The sequence below is a fragment of the Ceratotherium simum genome, chromosome 7 (genome assembly GCF_057802395.1).
Source record: "Ceratotherium simum simum isolate JZ-2026a chromosome 7, ASM5780239v1, whole genome shotgun sequence".
NCBI classification, from domain to species: Eukaryota; Metazoa; Chordata; class Mammalia; order Perissodactyla; family Rhinocerotidae; genus Ceratotherium; species Ceratotherium simum.
Window position 1 is genome coordinate 75,376,909 of NC_141906.1, and position 17,085 is coordinate 75,393,993.

General features: G+C 36.8%; 1 protein-coding gene across 1 annotated transcript; it reads right to left on the reverse strand.

The window, feature by feature from the left end:
* Positions 1–8,167: 8,167 nt before the first annotated feature.
* On the reverse strand, positions 8,168–9,112 carry LOC101389642 (olfactory receptor 8B8-like). Its single transcript, XM_004438403.2, has one exon. It carries the CDS (start codon positions 9,110–9,112, stop codon positions 8,168–8,170), a length of 945 nt encoding a protein of 314 aa, XP_004438460.1.
* Positions 9,113–17,085: the final 7,973 nt, after the last annotated feature.

Below are 17,085 nucleotides of genomic sequence, written 5' to 3' on the forward strand. Positions count from 1 at the left end.
ACAAAGTAGCAGAAAGAGAAATTAAGAATACAGTCCCATTTACAATTGCAACAAAAAGAATAAAATATCTATGAATAAATTTAACCAAAGAGGGCTGGCCCCGTGGCTTAGTGGTTAAGTGCGCGCGCTCCACTACTGGCGGCCTGGGGTTCGGATCCTGGGCGCACACCGACGCACCGCTTCTCCGGCCGTGCTGAGGCCGTGTCCCACATACAGCAACTAGAAGGATGTGCAGCTATGACATACAACTATCTACTGGAGCTTTGGGGGAAAAATAAATAAATAAAATTATTAAAAAAAAAAAAAATTTAACCAAAGAGGTGAAAGATCTGTACACTGAAAACTATAAAACATTGCTGAAAGAAATTGAAGAAGACACAAAGAAATGGAAAGATATTCCATGCTCTTGGATTGGCAGAATTAACATAGTTAAGATGTCCATATTTCCTAAAGCAAACTATAGATTCAATGCAGTCCCTATCAAAGTCCCAACAAAATTTTTATAGAAATAGAACAAAGAATCCTAAAATTTATATGGAAAAACAGAAGACCCCAAATAGCTAAAGGAATCCTGAGGGAAAAAAACAAAGCTGGAGGTATCACGCACCCTGATTTCAAAATATACTACAAAGCTATAGTAACCAAAACAGCATGGTACTGGCACAAAAACAGACACACAGATCAATGGAATAGAATCAAAAGCCCAGAAATAAACCCACACATCTATGGGGAGCTGATCTTTGACAAAGGAGCCAGGAACATACAATGGAGAAAAGAAAGTTTCTTCAACAAATGGTGTTGGGAAAACTGGATAGCCACATGCAAAAAAATGAAAGTAGACCCTTACCTTACACCATACACAAAAATTAACTCCAAATGGATTAAAGACTTGAATGTAAGACCTGAAACTATGAAACTTCTAGAAGAAAACATAGGCAGTACGCTCTTCGGTCTTAGCAACAGATTTTCAAGCACCATGTCTGACCGGGCAAGAAAAACAATAGAAAAAATAAACAGATGGCACTACATGAAACTAAAAAGCTTCTGCACAGCAAAGGAAACCATCAACAAAATGAAAAAACAACCTAACAATTGGGAGAAGATATTTGCAAACCATACATCTGATAAGGGATTAATCTCCAAAATATATAAAGAACACATGCATCTCAATGACAAAAAAACTAACAACTCAATTAAAAAATGGGCTAAAGACCTGAACAGATATTTCTCCAAAGATGATATACAGATGGCCAACAGGCACATGAAAAGATGTTCAACATCATTAACTATCAGGGAAATGCAAATGAAAACTACAATGAGATATCACCTCACACCCATGAGAATGGCTACAATTAACAAGACAGGAAACAACAAGTGTTGGAGAGGATGTGGAGAGAAGGGAACTCTCATACACTGCTGGTGGGAGTGCAAACTGGTACAGCCACTATGGAAAACAGTATGCAGATTCCTCAAAAATTAAGGACGGAACTACCATATGTATAGTTTAATATCTAGAAAAACTATATTAAAAAATATGCAAAGAGATAAACTTAGAAAAATCAAAGTTTCACTGGAGAGAAATGAAAATAGAATTGTAAAACAAGTTCAATTAACAAACAGAAAGGCAGAAAAAAGAAAACAGAAATAAAAAAAACAGAAAGAAAGAAAAAGAGAAAACAAATGGAAAACAAAAGATAAAATGGCAGGTGTAATCCCAAATATAATCAATAATTATATCAATAGTAAATATAAATGATCTAAATGTACCAATTAAAAGGCAGATTTAAATCATGAATTAGAAAACATAAACCAATTAAATGCAGTCTACCACATAGTTACTTCAAAATATACTAACATAGGGGGGCTGGCCCCATGGCCTAGTGGTTAAGTTCAGCATGCTCTGCTTCAGTGGCCTAGGTTCGGTTCCCAGGCACAGACCTATGCTACTTGTTGACCGCCATGCCGTGGCGGTGACCCACATATAAAATAGAGGAAGACTGACACAGACATTAGCTCAAGGTGAATCTTTCTCAAGCAAAATGAGGAAGATTGGCAACCTTTGTTAGCTCAGGGTGAATCTTCCTCACCAAAAGAAATAAAATGTAATTTAATTTAATTTTAAAAAATACATATATATATACTAACATAGGGAAGTTGAAAGTAAAAGAATGGAAATAACTCTATCCTGTAAATATTAATCAGATGAAAGTAGGAGTGTCTGTATTTATATTAGATAAAATAGATCAGAGAAAAAAATTATCAGAGATAAAGACATACATATTACCTAATGATAAAGGTTTCAATCTCCCAAGAGCACACAGCAATCTTAAATGTGCAGGCACAAAGAACAGAGCCCCAAAAAAAGTGAAATAAAAACTGATAGCACTGAAAGGATAAAGAGACAAATGCACAGAGACTTCAACACTCTTCTTTCAAAAACTGATAAAACAACTAGACAAAAAAATCAGGAAGAAGGGCCGGCCCCATGACGTAGCGGTTAAGTGCGCTCTTTCCACTGCTGGTGGCCCAGGTTTGGATCCCCGGCATGCACCGCCGTACCGCTTGTCAGGCCGTGCTGTGGCAGCATCCCATATAAAGTGGAGGAAGATGGGGCACAGATGTTAGCCCAGGGCCAGTCTTCCTCAGCAAAAAGAGGAGGATTGCCATGGATGTTAGCTCAGGGCTGATCTTCCTCACACAAAAAAAAAGAAAAAAAAAAGAAATCAGGGAGGATATAGAAGAACTCAAGATCATCAACCAATAGGATTTAATGACATTTATAGAATATTCACTTAATAGCAAAAGAATACATGCCCTTTTCAAGTGTCTGTGGAACATATACAAAGAGTTCCCATATCCTGATAATAAAACAAAGCTCAAAAAATTTAAAGGAAATAAAATCATATTAAATGTGTTCTAAGACCACAGTGGAATTAAACAAGAAATCAGTGATAGAAAGATAACAGTAAAGTCTCTAAAGACATGAAAACTAAACAACACATCTCTAAATAATCCATGGAAAATTATATTGAAGACTTCTGATTTATGATTAGACACATAACGAGCTTGAAAGACAGCACTACTATCATTACAACAAGAAAAAGCTGAACAAACTGAGAATAAATTACCTTGCTGGACCCATCAGAGAACTGAGGTTGAAGGGAAAATTGTCACCGTGAAGTATGGAGATACAGGCTCACCTAGAGAGACAGAGCCAAGATCAGCTTACCTGGGGCAGCCACTGAAGCAATAAACTTGTAGAAACACTTAAATGGTGCTTTTGATGAATTTCTGGAGGCTGAGTGTGGACTGTGGTAACAGTGGGGAACTTCAGAGAACCACAGTTTTAGGGAGACCTCCACACTTTCTTGGACTGTGCCTCTGGAAACCCCACCAGGTTCTCATAGTGAAGATCTGAGAAAGAACCATCATGGCTCTGGCAGAGGGTGGAAAAAGTAATAATTGTGAAATGTACCCAGAGCCTTCTCCAGAACATAGTCCCATGCTCAAAGAAAAAAGTCTTTGCCAGAGCGTTTTCACAGTTGGGAAGAGGACATACCTTCCATTCCAGCCTCTCCTGTACTTCCTATCTTTATCAAAGGAAAAATAAATAGTCATCAGGGGTCAGGGCATGAAGGAAATAGATTAGAAGTGCTGAAGCCAGGGAAGGGAGTAAGGGATCAAGGAAATAAAAAGGATATAACACTGGAGAAACATCTGTGAAAGTCACAGCCTCACTTAAACACTGAGATTTAATCAGGTGATTATAAAATACTCCCACCCCTACACATGGTACTACCATACCGAAAGGAATCCAGTGTAATCAGTGGATTACAGCTGAAAGATTTGCAAGATTAAGACACTCTCTGAGGAAGGGTACTTAGGGAAGCCCAGAGTCAAGCGTGGGAAAACAAACTTGAAATTTGAAGACTCTGGTACCTACAGATTCTACAAAATTAAACACAGCCAAAATTCTAGCCAGAATACCAAAAATTCTTGCACAAATGGCCATTTACCTAAGTTGTTAGTGACCGATACAGCATGTCTATCATTCAACAAAAAATTATAAGGCATGACAGAAGGCAAGATGGAAAAACACTGTCTGAAGGATAATGCAAGCCATAGGAGCAGACTCAGATAAGGATCAGATGTAAGAACTAACAAATAGGAATTTAAAATAACTATAAAAAGTATGTTAATGGCTCTAAGCGAAAAATAGACAATATGGAAGAATAGATGGTTAATATAAACAGGAAGATGGAAACTCTAAGAAAAATTATCAAAATAAAATGCTGGAAATAAAAGGCACGTTAACACAAAGGAAGCATTCCTTCTGTGTGCTCATCAGAACTCAACACAGTATAGAAAATAGTCAGTGAGCTTGAAGATAGATCAATTGAAACTTCTCAAACTCAAATCCAGAGAGAAAAAGGAGTGAAAAAACAGAACAGAACATCCAATAGCTTTGGAATAGTTTCAAAAGTGAAAAATATGCATAATTGGAATATCAGAAGGATAAGAGAGAGTGGAGCAAAAGAAATATTTGAAATGATAACGGCCAAGGATTTTCTAAAATGAATAACAGACACCAAGCTACAAATCTAAGAAGCTCAGAGAACCCCAGCAAGATAAATACCACACACACACACACACACACACACACACACACACACACAGACAACTGGGCTTATATTCCAACTGCAGAAAATTAATAACCTTGAAAGAAGACAAAGGAAGAAATTGTTTTACCTAGAGGGAACGGGGATAATAATTACAGTACAACTCTCATCAGAAATATTCAATCTATAAAAGAGTGGAGTGAAATGTTTAAAGTGTTGAAATAAAAAAATAATCAGTAATCTAGAATTCTGTGTCCAATAAAATTATCCTTCAAAAGTGGAGGTGGCATAACTGCTTTCTCAGAGGAACAAAATCTGAGAGAATTTGCTGCCAGCAGATCTGTCTTGCAAGAGATATTAAAAGAAGTTCTTTAGGCAAAAGGAAAATAATATAGGTCAGAAGCTTGAATTAACATAAAGAAAAAAATAGCATCAAAGAAGGAATAAGCAGAGGTAAAATGAAATATTTTGGTTTTTTATTAATTTATCTAAAAGAAAACTGTGTATTTAAAATAATAATAGTAATAATATATTGCTGATTATAACATGGATCAGTGAAATGAATAACAGCAATGCTATTATGGATAGAAGGGAAGAAGTAAAAATATTCTAAGGTAACCACACTACATATGAAGTGGTATATGTTACTTGAAGGTGGACTTAGGTTAATTTAAAATGTGTACTGTAAACTATAGGGCAACCAGTATAAATATTTTAAAAGAAGTATAATTGATATATTAAGAGAGAAGATAAAATAGAATAATATAATAAAAGGAGTAATATAAAATGCTCAATTAAATCTGGAGAATAAGAAAAAGGAGGAAAAGATAAAAAATAAACAAAGAACAGTTATAAACCTGATAGACATTAATCCAACATGTTAATAATCCCTTTAATGTGAATGGTTGAGATACATCAATAAAAAGACAGAGATTTTCAGAGTGGATAATAAAACAAACCACGACCATACGCTGCTATAAGAAACTCGTTTTAAATATAAAGACTTATGTTAAAATAAAAAGACAGAGAAATATATAAGATGCTATAATACTCAAAAGAAACCTGGAGTACCTGTATGAATTTCAGGAAGCAGACATACGAACAAGGAAGCTCACAGGAACATTTCATCTTTAATTTAATTATAGAGAGACATTACAGAATGATAAAGATTGAACAGGTAGAAAAATCAGTAAGGAAACATGTTACCTGGATGGCAAATCAACTTAATCTCATTTAAATTTATAGAATTGGGAGATGGAATAGCATCCAACAACAGTAATAAACACATTGTCCTCAAGCTCACATGGAACAAGGAGGGGTTTCTATCTCTCCTCACCCAGAATACTGATGAAACCAGCATGGTTTGGATGCCTGGGGCCACCTAAAAAAAAAGGAAAGGGGCAGGCAGCTTGCTGCAGCCAGCTCGGCTCTGTGAGATTGGCTTCTCCTGAGGCTTCTCCACTGGAAGGGGAGGGAGAGGAGTGGAGCATGCCTCCAAGGTACTGGCTTTCCAAGACTTATCCTATAACCTGGATTCCAGTACAGATTGCTCAGAAAGCCCTAACTCTGTACAAACATAAATATTCACTTCTTGACATGTTGACGAGCATTGTTTTTGATAGAGTCTTGAAATTCAAAGTGGATTAAGGAGAAGATTTAAATAAAGAGAGACTAATCTTTCAGTAAAAGTAAGTTTAATAGGTATGCCTTTTGACCATCAAATTTGATATTACTATATTTAGCATTAAATGAGATGTTTATATGATGAATTCACCTCTTTTTAAAAATATTTCAGAGCCAACCATGATGGCCTAGTGGTTATACCTCAGTGTACTTCGCTACGGTGCCCTGGGTTCAGTTCCCAGGCATGGAACCACATCACTCGTCTGTCAGTAGACATGCTGTGGCAGCGACTCACATAGAAGAACTAGAAGGACTTACAACTGGAATATACAGCTGTGTACTGGGGCTTTGGTAAGGAAAAAAAAAAGAAAGAGGAAGATTGGCAAAAGATGTTAGCTCAGGGTGAATCTTTCCTAGCCAAAAAAATATGTATATATATATATTTCATAGAGTTTAGTCAAATACATCATGTATTTGTGAGCCTCATGTATTTAGTAAACATTTTGTGTGTTAGTTTGCTAGGGCTACCATAACAAAATACCACAGACTAGGTGGCTTAAAGAACAGAAATTTATTTGCTCACAGTTCTGAAAGCTTGATGTCCACGAGTCAGCAGGCTTGGTTTCTTCTGAGGCAGTACTCCTTGGCTTGCAGATGGCCACCTTCTCCCTGGGTCTTCACATGGTCTTTTCTCTGTGTGTGCACACTCATGCCCCTGATGTCTCCCTGTGTGTCCAATTTTCCTCTTTGAAGCTGAAATGTTACCTCCTCAGAAAAGCCCTTCCTGACCACCCAATCTAAAGTAACCACACAGTTACTCTCTGTATCATCACTTTAGTTTAAGACACCTGTATAGCATTTTTCTGATCTACTGACATGTATCTGTCTGTTTGCTCATCATCTGTCTCCTCCTCCTGCCCACTTGCACCCCAGCTCCACCTAACTGTAGATAGTTCACCCTATGAGATCACAGACATTGTCTGTCTTGTTTACCACTTTATCGTTAAAGTTTAAACACAGAACTGGTACAGGATAGGTGTTCCTTTTCTATTTATTGATCAAATAAACCACATCATTTGTACACTGTAACCTCTGAGACAAAAGGGAAGATGGAAATAATGAAGGGAAAATGCTGGCTACTAATGAATTAGAATTTTTAAGGTTTATTTATGGAAGGATAAAACTTCCTCTGCTAATAATTGGTAAACATTTCTCATAAAATTCTTCTCAGTGAAGACATAGCAGGTTCTATTACCCACATTTCCTGCCCTGAAGTCCCAAGAAGTAAAATCCAGTGCAGTTTTCCTTTTTACCTGACTGCTCTAAATGGTTATCTTAGTTTCCTTAGTTTTGCCACATTCCCTTAAGACTAAAATAAGAAGAGACCATAAACCAGAGACAGAGGAGCATCTGCCTACATTTCTCCCTTTTTGGGAAACAAAGGAATCTGCCAAACAGAAGCCCCTACAGCACTCAAAAAGACAACCCTCAGTTCCTCAAACACAATAGTATTTCAATAGATATTTATTAAATAAATCAGTAAATGACAAAATCTAAAGTCCACCCAAGTCTATATCTCCATGACAAAGCTTCAGAGGAACTCCAGCCATGGCTCATTCAAAATCTCACAAACTTCCCATTTCTGAATTTATCATCATTCAACTTTTTCTACTTAAAACCTTATAATTTCTGAAAATAAGCTGGAGAATGACAAAATGAACTACTTTCCCTACTTTCCATGAAAGGATGCAAGACTGATTGTCTTCTTTCTTATAATGTCTTTGTTAAGTGACTTATATAATTAACTTAATTTACTCTATTATTAAAATAATTTGCATTTCTATTTTGAATTCTTACTATTTTCCCCATAGCTTTAGACATTCTGAGCCTTTACTAAGATTTGGCATCTATAACTTAGATTCCATTTAGGAGAACATCCTTTTCTTCAAAGTCTTACTCAGTGCAATTTGGACATCTTTGTTCCTCAAACTATAGATGAAAGGATTCATCATTGGCCCCAGAATGGTATAAAAAACAGTAGATACTTTGTCTTGATCCAGAGACTCAGCAGAAGGCTTAAGATACATGAATGCTGATGATCCAAAGAAAAGAGAAACAGCAATTATGTGGGAGCTGCAGGTACTAAAGGCTTTGGACCTGCCCTCTCTAGAACGGATGTGGAGGATGTTGGAGAGGATCAAGGTGTAAGAAACAGGGATAGTGAGACTGGGCACTATGACATTGATGCCCACCACAATGAAGATCACTAGCTCATTGCTGTAGGTGCTTGTGCAGGAGAGCTGGAGAAGAGGAGGTATGTCACACATGAAATGATTGATGATGTTGCCATGACAGAAGGTGAGTTTCAGCATGCATACAGTGTGGGCCATGGCACCCATAAACCCCATCGCATATACACCCACCATCAGCGTGAGGCAGACTTGATAGGACATGGTGACTTTGTAAAGCAGGGGCATACAGATAGCCACATATCGGTCGTAGGCCATTGATGTCAAAATACAGCACTCATCAATAACAAAGAAGGAGAAGAAACAGAGCTGAGCCATACACTCTGCGTAAGAGATGGTGTTCTGTTTTACAAAACTCATCAGCATTTTAGGGGTTATGACAGAGGAGTAGCAGAGATCAATGAAGGAAAGGTTAAAGAGAAAGTAGTACATGGGAGTGTGCAGGTGAGAGTTCAGACCAATCAGAATAAGCAAGCCAATGTTCCCCACCACAGTGACCAGATAGATTCCTAAGAAAACGAAAAAGAGAGGCAGCTGGAGTTCTGGCTGCTGTGTTAAACCCAGCAGGATAAACTCAGTCACTGATGAGTCGTTTCCTGAGGCCATTCTTCCCTGGGACATATCAGCGGAACAGGACAAAAAGATAACATTAAAATGAGTAGCCAGTTCTCTTCACCCAATCCCACTATAATGAGACTGAGACCCAGAATCGGAGAATGAACTGAAGCCCATCCTTCAGTGTACCTTTGTTGTCTCCATTTTATGAAGGTTGAGAGAATGTTTAAAGATGTATATCAAAAAGACATACAGGGCAATTTCTGTAGGGGTAAGATTCAGGAACCCTGTAATCAGTCTTGACTCTACTGCATTTCTGCTGAACTTCTGCTTTGACCATCTACCAGGCCGACCTCACGGACAATGTCATCTCAGCAGAGAGAATATGTGTCATTCCAAGGAGTCCTTGGCTCCTATAGAAGAGATCTGGAAGAATAACAAGACAGACACAGTTCAACACTCACCCTTCTGCATCGGAACTTCAATCCTGCTGAGTTAACTCAGCTCACAGAAAGAATATCATTTCCCTTCCTCCCTTATTGTCACACAGAGGATGTCCAGAGGCTCTCACAGAGGTCCTATTTTCTCTCCCTGCTGGACTTCAAAATAAACTGAGATCCAAAGTCAGATTTGGATCACTATAGGAAGCTTTCAAATGCCAAAATCAAGGTCAGCTCACCTTGTTAACGCTTCTCCACTATTCACAAAGAGGGGCAAGTGGCTCTGATGAATTTTAGGGGTGAACAACCCAAAACAGTGTTATTTTTGTTATTGTTTTGAGTGAGTTTTGGACTAAGGCAGCCGGAGCACAGACCTCAGTATATCAGATTCTGAGAAGCCATGAGTTGCAGATAGGAATTTCTGATTGTGGCTTTTCCCACAGTGTCCTCTCCTGCCTAGAGAGTAATAAATAATATGTGCTGGTGCCTGAAGATCCACCTGCTAATGTGACCCAAGGGGTTTTTATGAGTTGGGGAATCCTAGAGATCTAGTTAAAAATTGGAGGACTATGTTTCCTTAGTGTTTTCCCCAGAGATCAGGCTTTGCAGCAAAAAGAAATTACCTACTCTGCATTTACAGCCTACTTCACGATAATAACATTGGCTTGTTAGGAGTATGCCATTTTACATACATTTTAGTTTCCTACCAAATAAGCACATCCCTAGATAGGAAAGCAGGATGATCTTTCCTACATCCATAATGATTTCTTCCTAGGACCTATCACTATATGAAATAGTATACATTTATTTGTTTGTTGTATATTCCCACCACACACAAACACACATCCATGCACCCACATACGTTTGAATCTAAGCTCCAAATAGATTTTGTATATTTTCTTCATTGCTATTTCTGCAACACCTTAGAGAAATAATTGACATATATATTAGATAATAAATATTCGTATAATAAAAGAATGAATTAATGAGGCCCCCTTTCCCATCTTTCTTGGAACCTATACTGAATACTACTCAAAAATTCTTGCCCTGCAGGCAAAGGCTTATGGAGTGTGAAAGTGTGTTCTTGTGAACCTGAGTGTGGGACAGGAAAAACATCAGTAACGCATGTAAAGGTCATTGCTGAACTTTTAGATGCCATCTAAGAGCACTTCAGATCAGAGTTACTGAGCTTGGAGAAAAGAATATAATTTCCATCCTCCATGAATGTCATATAAAGGACTTGCACAAGCTCTCAGAGAGGTTCCAATGTCTCTATCTGCTGGATGCAGCATAGATTCAGATCAAATTCGGATTTGGGTCAGTATAGGAAGATTTCAAATACCAAAATCAAGGTCAGCTCACTGGAGGAAGCCATTAAGCCACTCAAGATTTTTCCTTCTTTTTTTGGCCCAGGATTGAAATAATCAAAGTACACAGTTAGAAAACTTAATATGGTGGGGGCTGGTGGAATGGACTGCCATAAGAGAGACTGGAGGCAGGGTGAACTGCGAGAGACAACTACAATAGTCAATAAATGATAAAATAAATGCCCTGAATTAACAGTGCTACTGTGAGTTATTCCATGAAGCAAACATATGCAAGAGACGTTGCTAGGAAACTTGTCAGAACTTCTCACAAAGGAGACAGAAATGGACAAAACATTCTCAAAGATACTAGCTTAGGTGTTTGGGTAATTATGATGTCACTAAAAACAGAGAACTCAGAAAACAATGGAAATATTCATAAACATTATGCATTCAGATTTGAACATGGTGGACTTGAGTTTCCAGCTGGACAACAAAGTAGACATAGACAGCCTAAATAAGGCTTAAATAAATCTCAAGAGAAAGACCAAAATAGAGAAAAATTTGGAGATCTTTTCCATAGAGTTTGAAGCCGTGGAACTAGGTGAATTCAATGAGACAGAGTAAAGAGAAAAAGAGCAGAGAGGAAAGAAAAATATTTGGGGAAACCCTCAGAAGAGTTTTACACATAGGATAATTGAAAACCCAGGCATTCCTAAAATGAGTCCCAATTATTGTTCTCAAACCCCTCAAAAATACAAGGAGACCAAATATTCCTCAGGGAAAACTTGAAAATTGTCCCACAAGGTAGACATTCTTTGGGCTACAGCAGTTATGAGGACCTTGGAGATTCATTAAAATGTGTGTTTTCTGTGGAAATGTCAAGAACTCTTATTTAGGTGATGCAAGAACCAGAAACACTCTCTCTAAGTTTATATTACATCAAATCACACTGCAAGAGGGGTTTATGCCAAGATTCTAAGCTAGAACTCAAGGCCATTCTTTCATCTTTAATACAGCCAGTTTAAATATGGGCAAAGACACGATGAGTGTAGAGAGACTCTGAGTTTATTCTTACATTGCAAAACTATCTCAGTACCTTCTTTTCTTCCATCTACATGAGTCACTTTAGCCTAATTAAGTCATAACAAAGTGTGTCCAATGGTTATTGTTTTCACTGAGATATACCACAGCATCTTTTATCCATTCCTGACTCCTTTTTAAGTAACTTAAGCCCAATGTGTTCAAACTTGTCCAAGTCACTGGTAATTTAAGATTTATATTATATTATATTATTATCAAGATGCAGAAAAGAAAACACGTTTTTAACTAAATAGATTTTTAATTTTCAGGATTATGTCACACTGAGCTAAACAGCTACAAATGTCCAGAAACGTTGGCTAATATATTTTTAAATGTAAATATATAACTTGGCAATAAAAAGAAAATCAAATCTTCAAGCGCCAGGAGGGAAAAGGGAAGGCGGAATCTGATTCAGTAGATCTGGGGTGGAGCGCTAGATTCTGTATTTCTAATCCCTCCCAGGTAATGCTAAAGCTGCTGTTCAGAGGATGACCACACGTTGAGTAGAAAAACCTTAGGCTACCCAATATTTTGACTCTGGCACGTGTCTGAAGCTTATTGCAGTTTTTTCACAGGTGAGTGGCTGTCTCAATATAGGTAGGGCAGCCTGTTCTGGGTCTTAATAAAGGTTCATGGGTTTCAGAAAGGTAAAAGAGTCAAACAGACTTTAGCAAATGAAAGGGCAATGGGGATGGTGTGAGGTTGAACGGCAGGGGGTTCCAGTGGGGGAGGGAAGTCAGATAAATGCTGGTGATCTCATCAGATGTGACCTACACAGACCTTGGCTTCCTGGAATGAAAATAAATGAATAACTGCTACATATGTGAACAAGAATAAATATCAAAAACATGATTTTGAATGCAAAGAAAATACAAAAGGATAGGCACAATATGAAAACATTATGTAATTTTTTATACATAGAAAATTATTCTAATTGTAATTTATTGGTGCATACATAGGTAGTAGAATTATAAAAACTGTACTCCGTAGAGGAGGAAAAATTTCTTCTCTACCTTCTTAGGGTCTCCAGCTGGATCTAAGAATTAAGCTAACATAAGACGGATTAATATTAGAAAAACATAAGTTTGGATTATTTATTTACCCGTACATGGGAGCCTTCACAAGAAAAATTAAGACCCAAAGAAGCACATAGAGCCAAATGCTTGTACACTAAATTGGAAAAAGATTAGCAAACTGTGAAAATGTTACAAGACAAAGGGTCTTTGGCTGGGATGAAGCGCCTTGGAAGATAAGGGTTAGTTTGACAAGGTTTGTTTGCACAGATTTCTCTTGGCCTTGACTCCCCCATCTCTGGTGATAAGAATGTTTCTTTCCTCCTGGTGTAGGGAGGACTTCTTTCAAATGTGAATGTTTGCAGCTATAATTTTTTTCTGAGCACTGGCTTTGCTGTATCCCCTTAGTTTTGAGGCCATGTTTTTAGACCTTATTTTTAAAACCAGTTTTATACTTACAGAAAAATAGACAATATAGTACAGAGGTTTCATATATGCCTCTGCACACAGTTTCCCTAATACTAACATCTTACGATAATATGATACATTCATTACAGTAAAGGAACCAACATTGAGGCATTATATTAATTAAAGTCCATAATTTATTTAGATTTTCCTGGCTTTTACCTAATGTCTTTTCCAGTTCCAAGGGCACATCCAGGATGCCATGTTACATTTAGTTGTCATGTCTCTTTGGGTTCCTCTTGGCTGTGACAGTTTCTCACTTTTCTTGTTTTTGATGACCTTAGCAGTTTTAAGAGTACTTGTCAGGTATATTGCAGGATGTCCTTCTATTGAAATTTGATGATTGTATCATGATTGTACTGGACTTATGGCTTGGGAGAGGAAGATCACAGAGGTAATACCCTTTTCATCACATTATATCAAAGATATAGGCTGTGTATATGATTTGTGAATGTTCATGTTGACCTTGATCACTTGGCTTAAGTAGCGTTTGTCAGGTTTCTCCACTGCAAAGTTACTCTCCCCAACCCCAACTTCCACATTGTACTTTTTGGAAGGAAGTCACTATGAGCAGCCCACACTTAGGGAGTAGGAAGCTATTCTTCCCCTCCTTGAGAGCAGAGTATCTATATAATTTATTTGGAATTATTCTGCATAGGAGATCTATTTCCTCCCCCATTTATTAATTTATTGAATTCTTTTATTTATATTCGTTTGACCACATGGATATTTACTTCATCCCTTAAGTTATAATCCAATACTACTTTCCTTACTTTGTTGTTCAAATTTTCCAGATTTGGCCATTGGGAGCTCTTTCAGTTGGCTCTTGTGCCCCTTTGGAAAACCCCCTTGACGTACGTGTGTGTGTGTGGAGAGCACTTCCTTACTTTCCGGCACTACAAGATATTCCAGGCTTATCTTGCTTGTCTCCTGCCCCAGTCATAGAATCAGCCATTTCTCAAAAAAACCTTGATTCTTTTATGTGGAATAGTATTAGAAACCAAGATCGGGATGCTAGTTGTGCTCATTGCTACTGGGGTGTCATTTCTTTAAGGCCCTCTCAGTTGACAAGCAAAGAAATATGTTTTCATACTAACTAACATATATATATATATATATAAAACTATAAATATGTCTATAAGTGACTATCTTTATCTATATTAAGCTAAATGTGAGTACTTACTAATGTCTCCAACTTTAATCTACTACTACACAGATCATTCTAGCCTCCTGTAAATTCTAGTTTATCTGTAAATTCCCACTCCAACAGTGAGAAACCTGGCTCCCACCTTCCACCATTCATTTACTTGGTTGTTCAATAACAGTATACATGTATAGCACTATCAGAATTGTTAACCCACACCCCCATAGGAACCAACTTCACCAACTAGAATACAGTGCTTATGTACAGTTCCTTTTGCTTTTAGTCTCACAAACTTCATTCATTTCTAGCACCTATTCCCATCACCCACTTCACTGGGGTTGTTTCATAAATTTGTAATGCACTTAGATTCCTTTTTCATTATCTTCATTCCTTCTAGAGCTTGCCCCAACCTCATAAATAATTTTTTTAGATTTTCATACGTTAAGCTTCACTCTTTGTGCTGGAATGTTCTATGGGTTTTAAGAAATACATAAAGTCATTTATCCACCATTACTGTATCATATAGAATAGTTCCACGGTCTTAAATGTCCCAAATTTTCCTCTTAGTCATCCCTGCCTGCTCCCTCCAAAACCCTGACAATCCACTGATATTTCTGCTGTCTCTATAGTTTTGCCTTTTCCAGAATGTTATACAATTAGAAACATACAGTATCTACATTTTCAGACTGTTTTTTTTCCCTTGGAAATATGTACTGAAGGCTGCTCCATGTCTTTTTGTGGCATGATACTTTCTTTTTATCTCAGAGTAATATTTCCTTATATGAATGTACCATAGTATGTTGATCCATTCACCTTTTTAAGAACATCTTGTTTCTTTGTAGTTTTTGGCATTCATAAATAAAGCTGCTTTAAATATTCACATGAAGGTTTATGTGTGGCTGTGAACTTTAAAATCAATTGAGTAAATATCTAGGAGCATGATTGCTAGATAGTAAGTTAAGATTATGTTTACTTTTGTAAGAAACTGCCAAAGTGGCTGTACCATTTGTATTACAATCAACAATGAATGAGAGCTCCTGTTGCCCCACATCCTCATGAGCATTTGGTACTGTCAGTTCTTCAATTTTAGCCATTCTAAATGTTATTCTTGTTGCTATTTTAATTTCAAATTATCTAAAAACAAATGATGTCAAGCAAGTTTTCAAATGCTTATTTTTCATCTGCATATCTCTTGAGGTGAGGTATTTGTTCAGATCTTTGGGATTTTTTGATTAAGTTGTTTACTTATTGCTGAGTTTTAGAATTCTCTGTATATTGTGGATACAAGTCCTTTATAAGATATGTTTGCAAATATTTTGTCTCTCTCTGTGGCTTGCTTTTCATTTTCTTAATAGTGTCTTTTACAGAGCAGAAGTTTTCAATTTGGATAAAGTCCAACTTATCAATTTTTTCTTTCGTGAATCATGCTTTTATGTTGCATCTAAAAACTCATCACCAAACCCAAATTCTAATTCAACTAAATTCTGTCTTATGAGATCCTCTAGAAGTTTTGTAGTTTGCATTTTAAATTAGGTCTAGGATCTATTTTGAGGGTTTCCTTTTTTGGAAAAGTGTAAGGTCTGTGTCTAAATTCATGTTTTTGCTTATGGACATCAGATTTTTCCAGCATCATTTGTTAAAAAGAATATCATTTGTCCTTTGAATTGCCTTTACTCTTTTGTCAAAGATCAGTTGACTATATTTTGTAGGTCTATTTCGGGCTCTCTATTCTGATGCATTGGTCTATGTGTCTTTTCTTTCATCAATACCGCACTGTCTTGATTACTGTAGTTTTATAATGAGTCTTGAAATTGGATAGTGTCTGTCCTACAACTTTGTTCTCCTTCAGTATTATATTTGATATTCTAGGTCTTTTGCCTTTCCATATAAACTTTAGAGACAGTTTGTTGATATCCACAAAAGCTTGCTGAGATTTTGATTGGGATCACATTGAATCTATAGGTAAATTTGGGAAGAATTAATGTCTTACATTATTGAATCTTCTAATCCATGAACATGGAATATCTTCCCATTTATTTAGATCCTTTTTGATTACTTTTATTAGGGTCATGTAGCTTTCGCATATAGATCTTGTACATATTTTGTTAGATTTATACCTAAGTACTTCTTCTTTTAGGGGGGAGAGTGTAGGTGTATTAATACGAATAGTATTGTGTTTTTAATTTCTAATTCCAATTATCCAGTTGCTAGTATGAAGGAAAACAATTGACTTTTGTATGTTAACTTTGTATCCTGTGACTTTCCTTAGTCACTCCTTAGTTCCAGGAGGTGTTTTTGTTCACTTGCTTGTTTTTGTAGTTGCTGCTGTCAATGTTGAGGGATTATTTACAGAGACAATCATGTCATCTGAGAACAAAGATAGTATTTTTTCTAAAATGTATAAGTAGCAAACTTTTTAAAGGTATCTTTCCAAGAAGCAATACTCACTCGAATATTAATGAATTTGAAAAAATTTATCTCAGTGTCCTTTGTCCTAAAGAAAATGTAAATTGAAGCTATAATGTGATGCCACTGTATACATATCAGAATGGCTAAAATTAATAAGACTAACAATACCAAGTGTACATGT

Excerpts from the sequence above, each read along its gene's own strand:
- LOC101389642 (XM_004438403.2), bottom strand. The coding sequence starts at position 9,112 with ATGTCCCAGGGAAGAATGGCCTCAGGAAACGACTCATCAGTGACTGAG.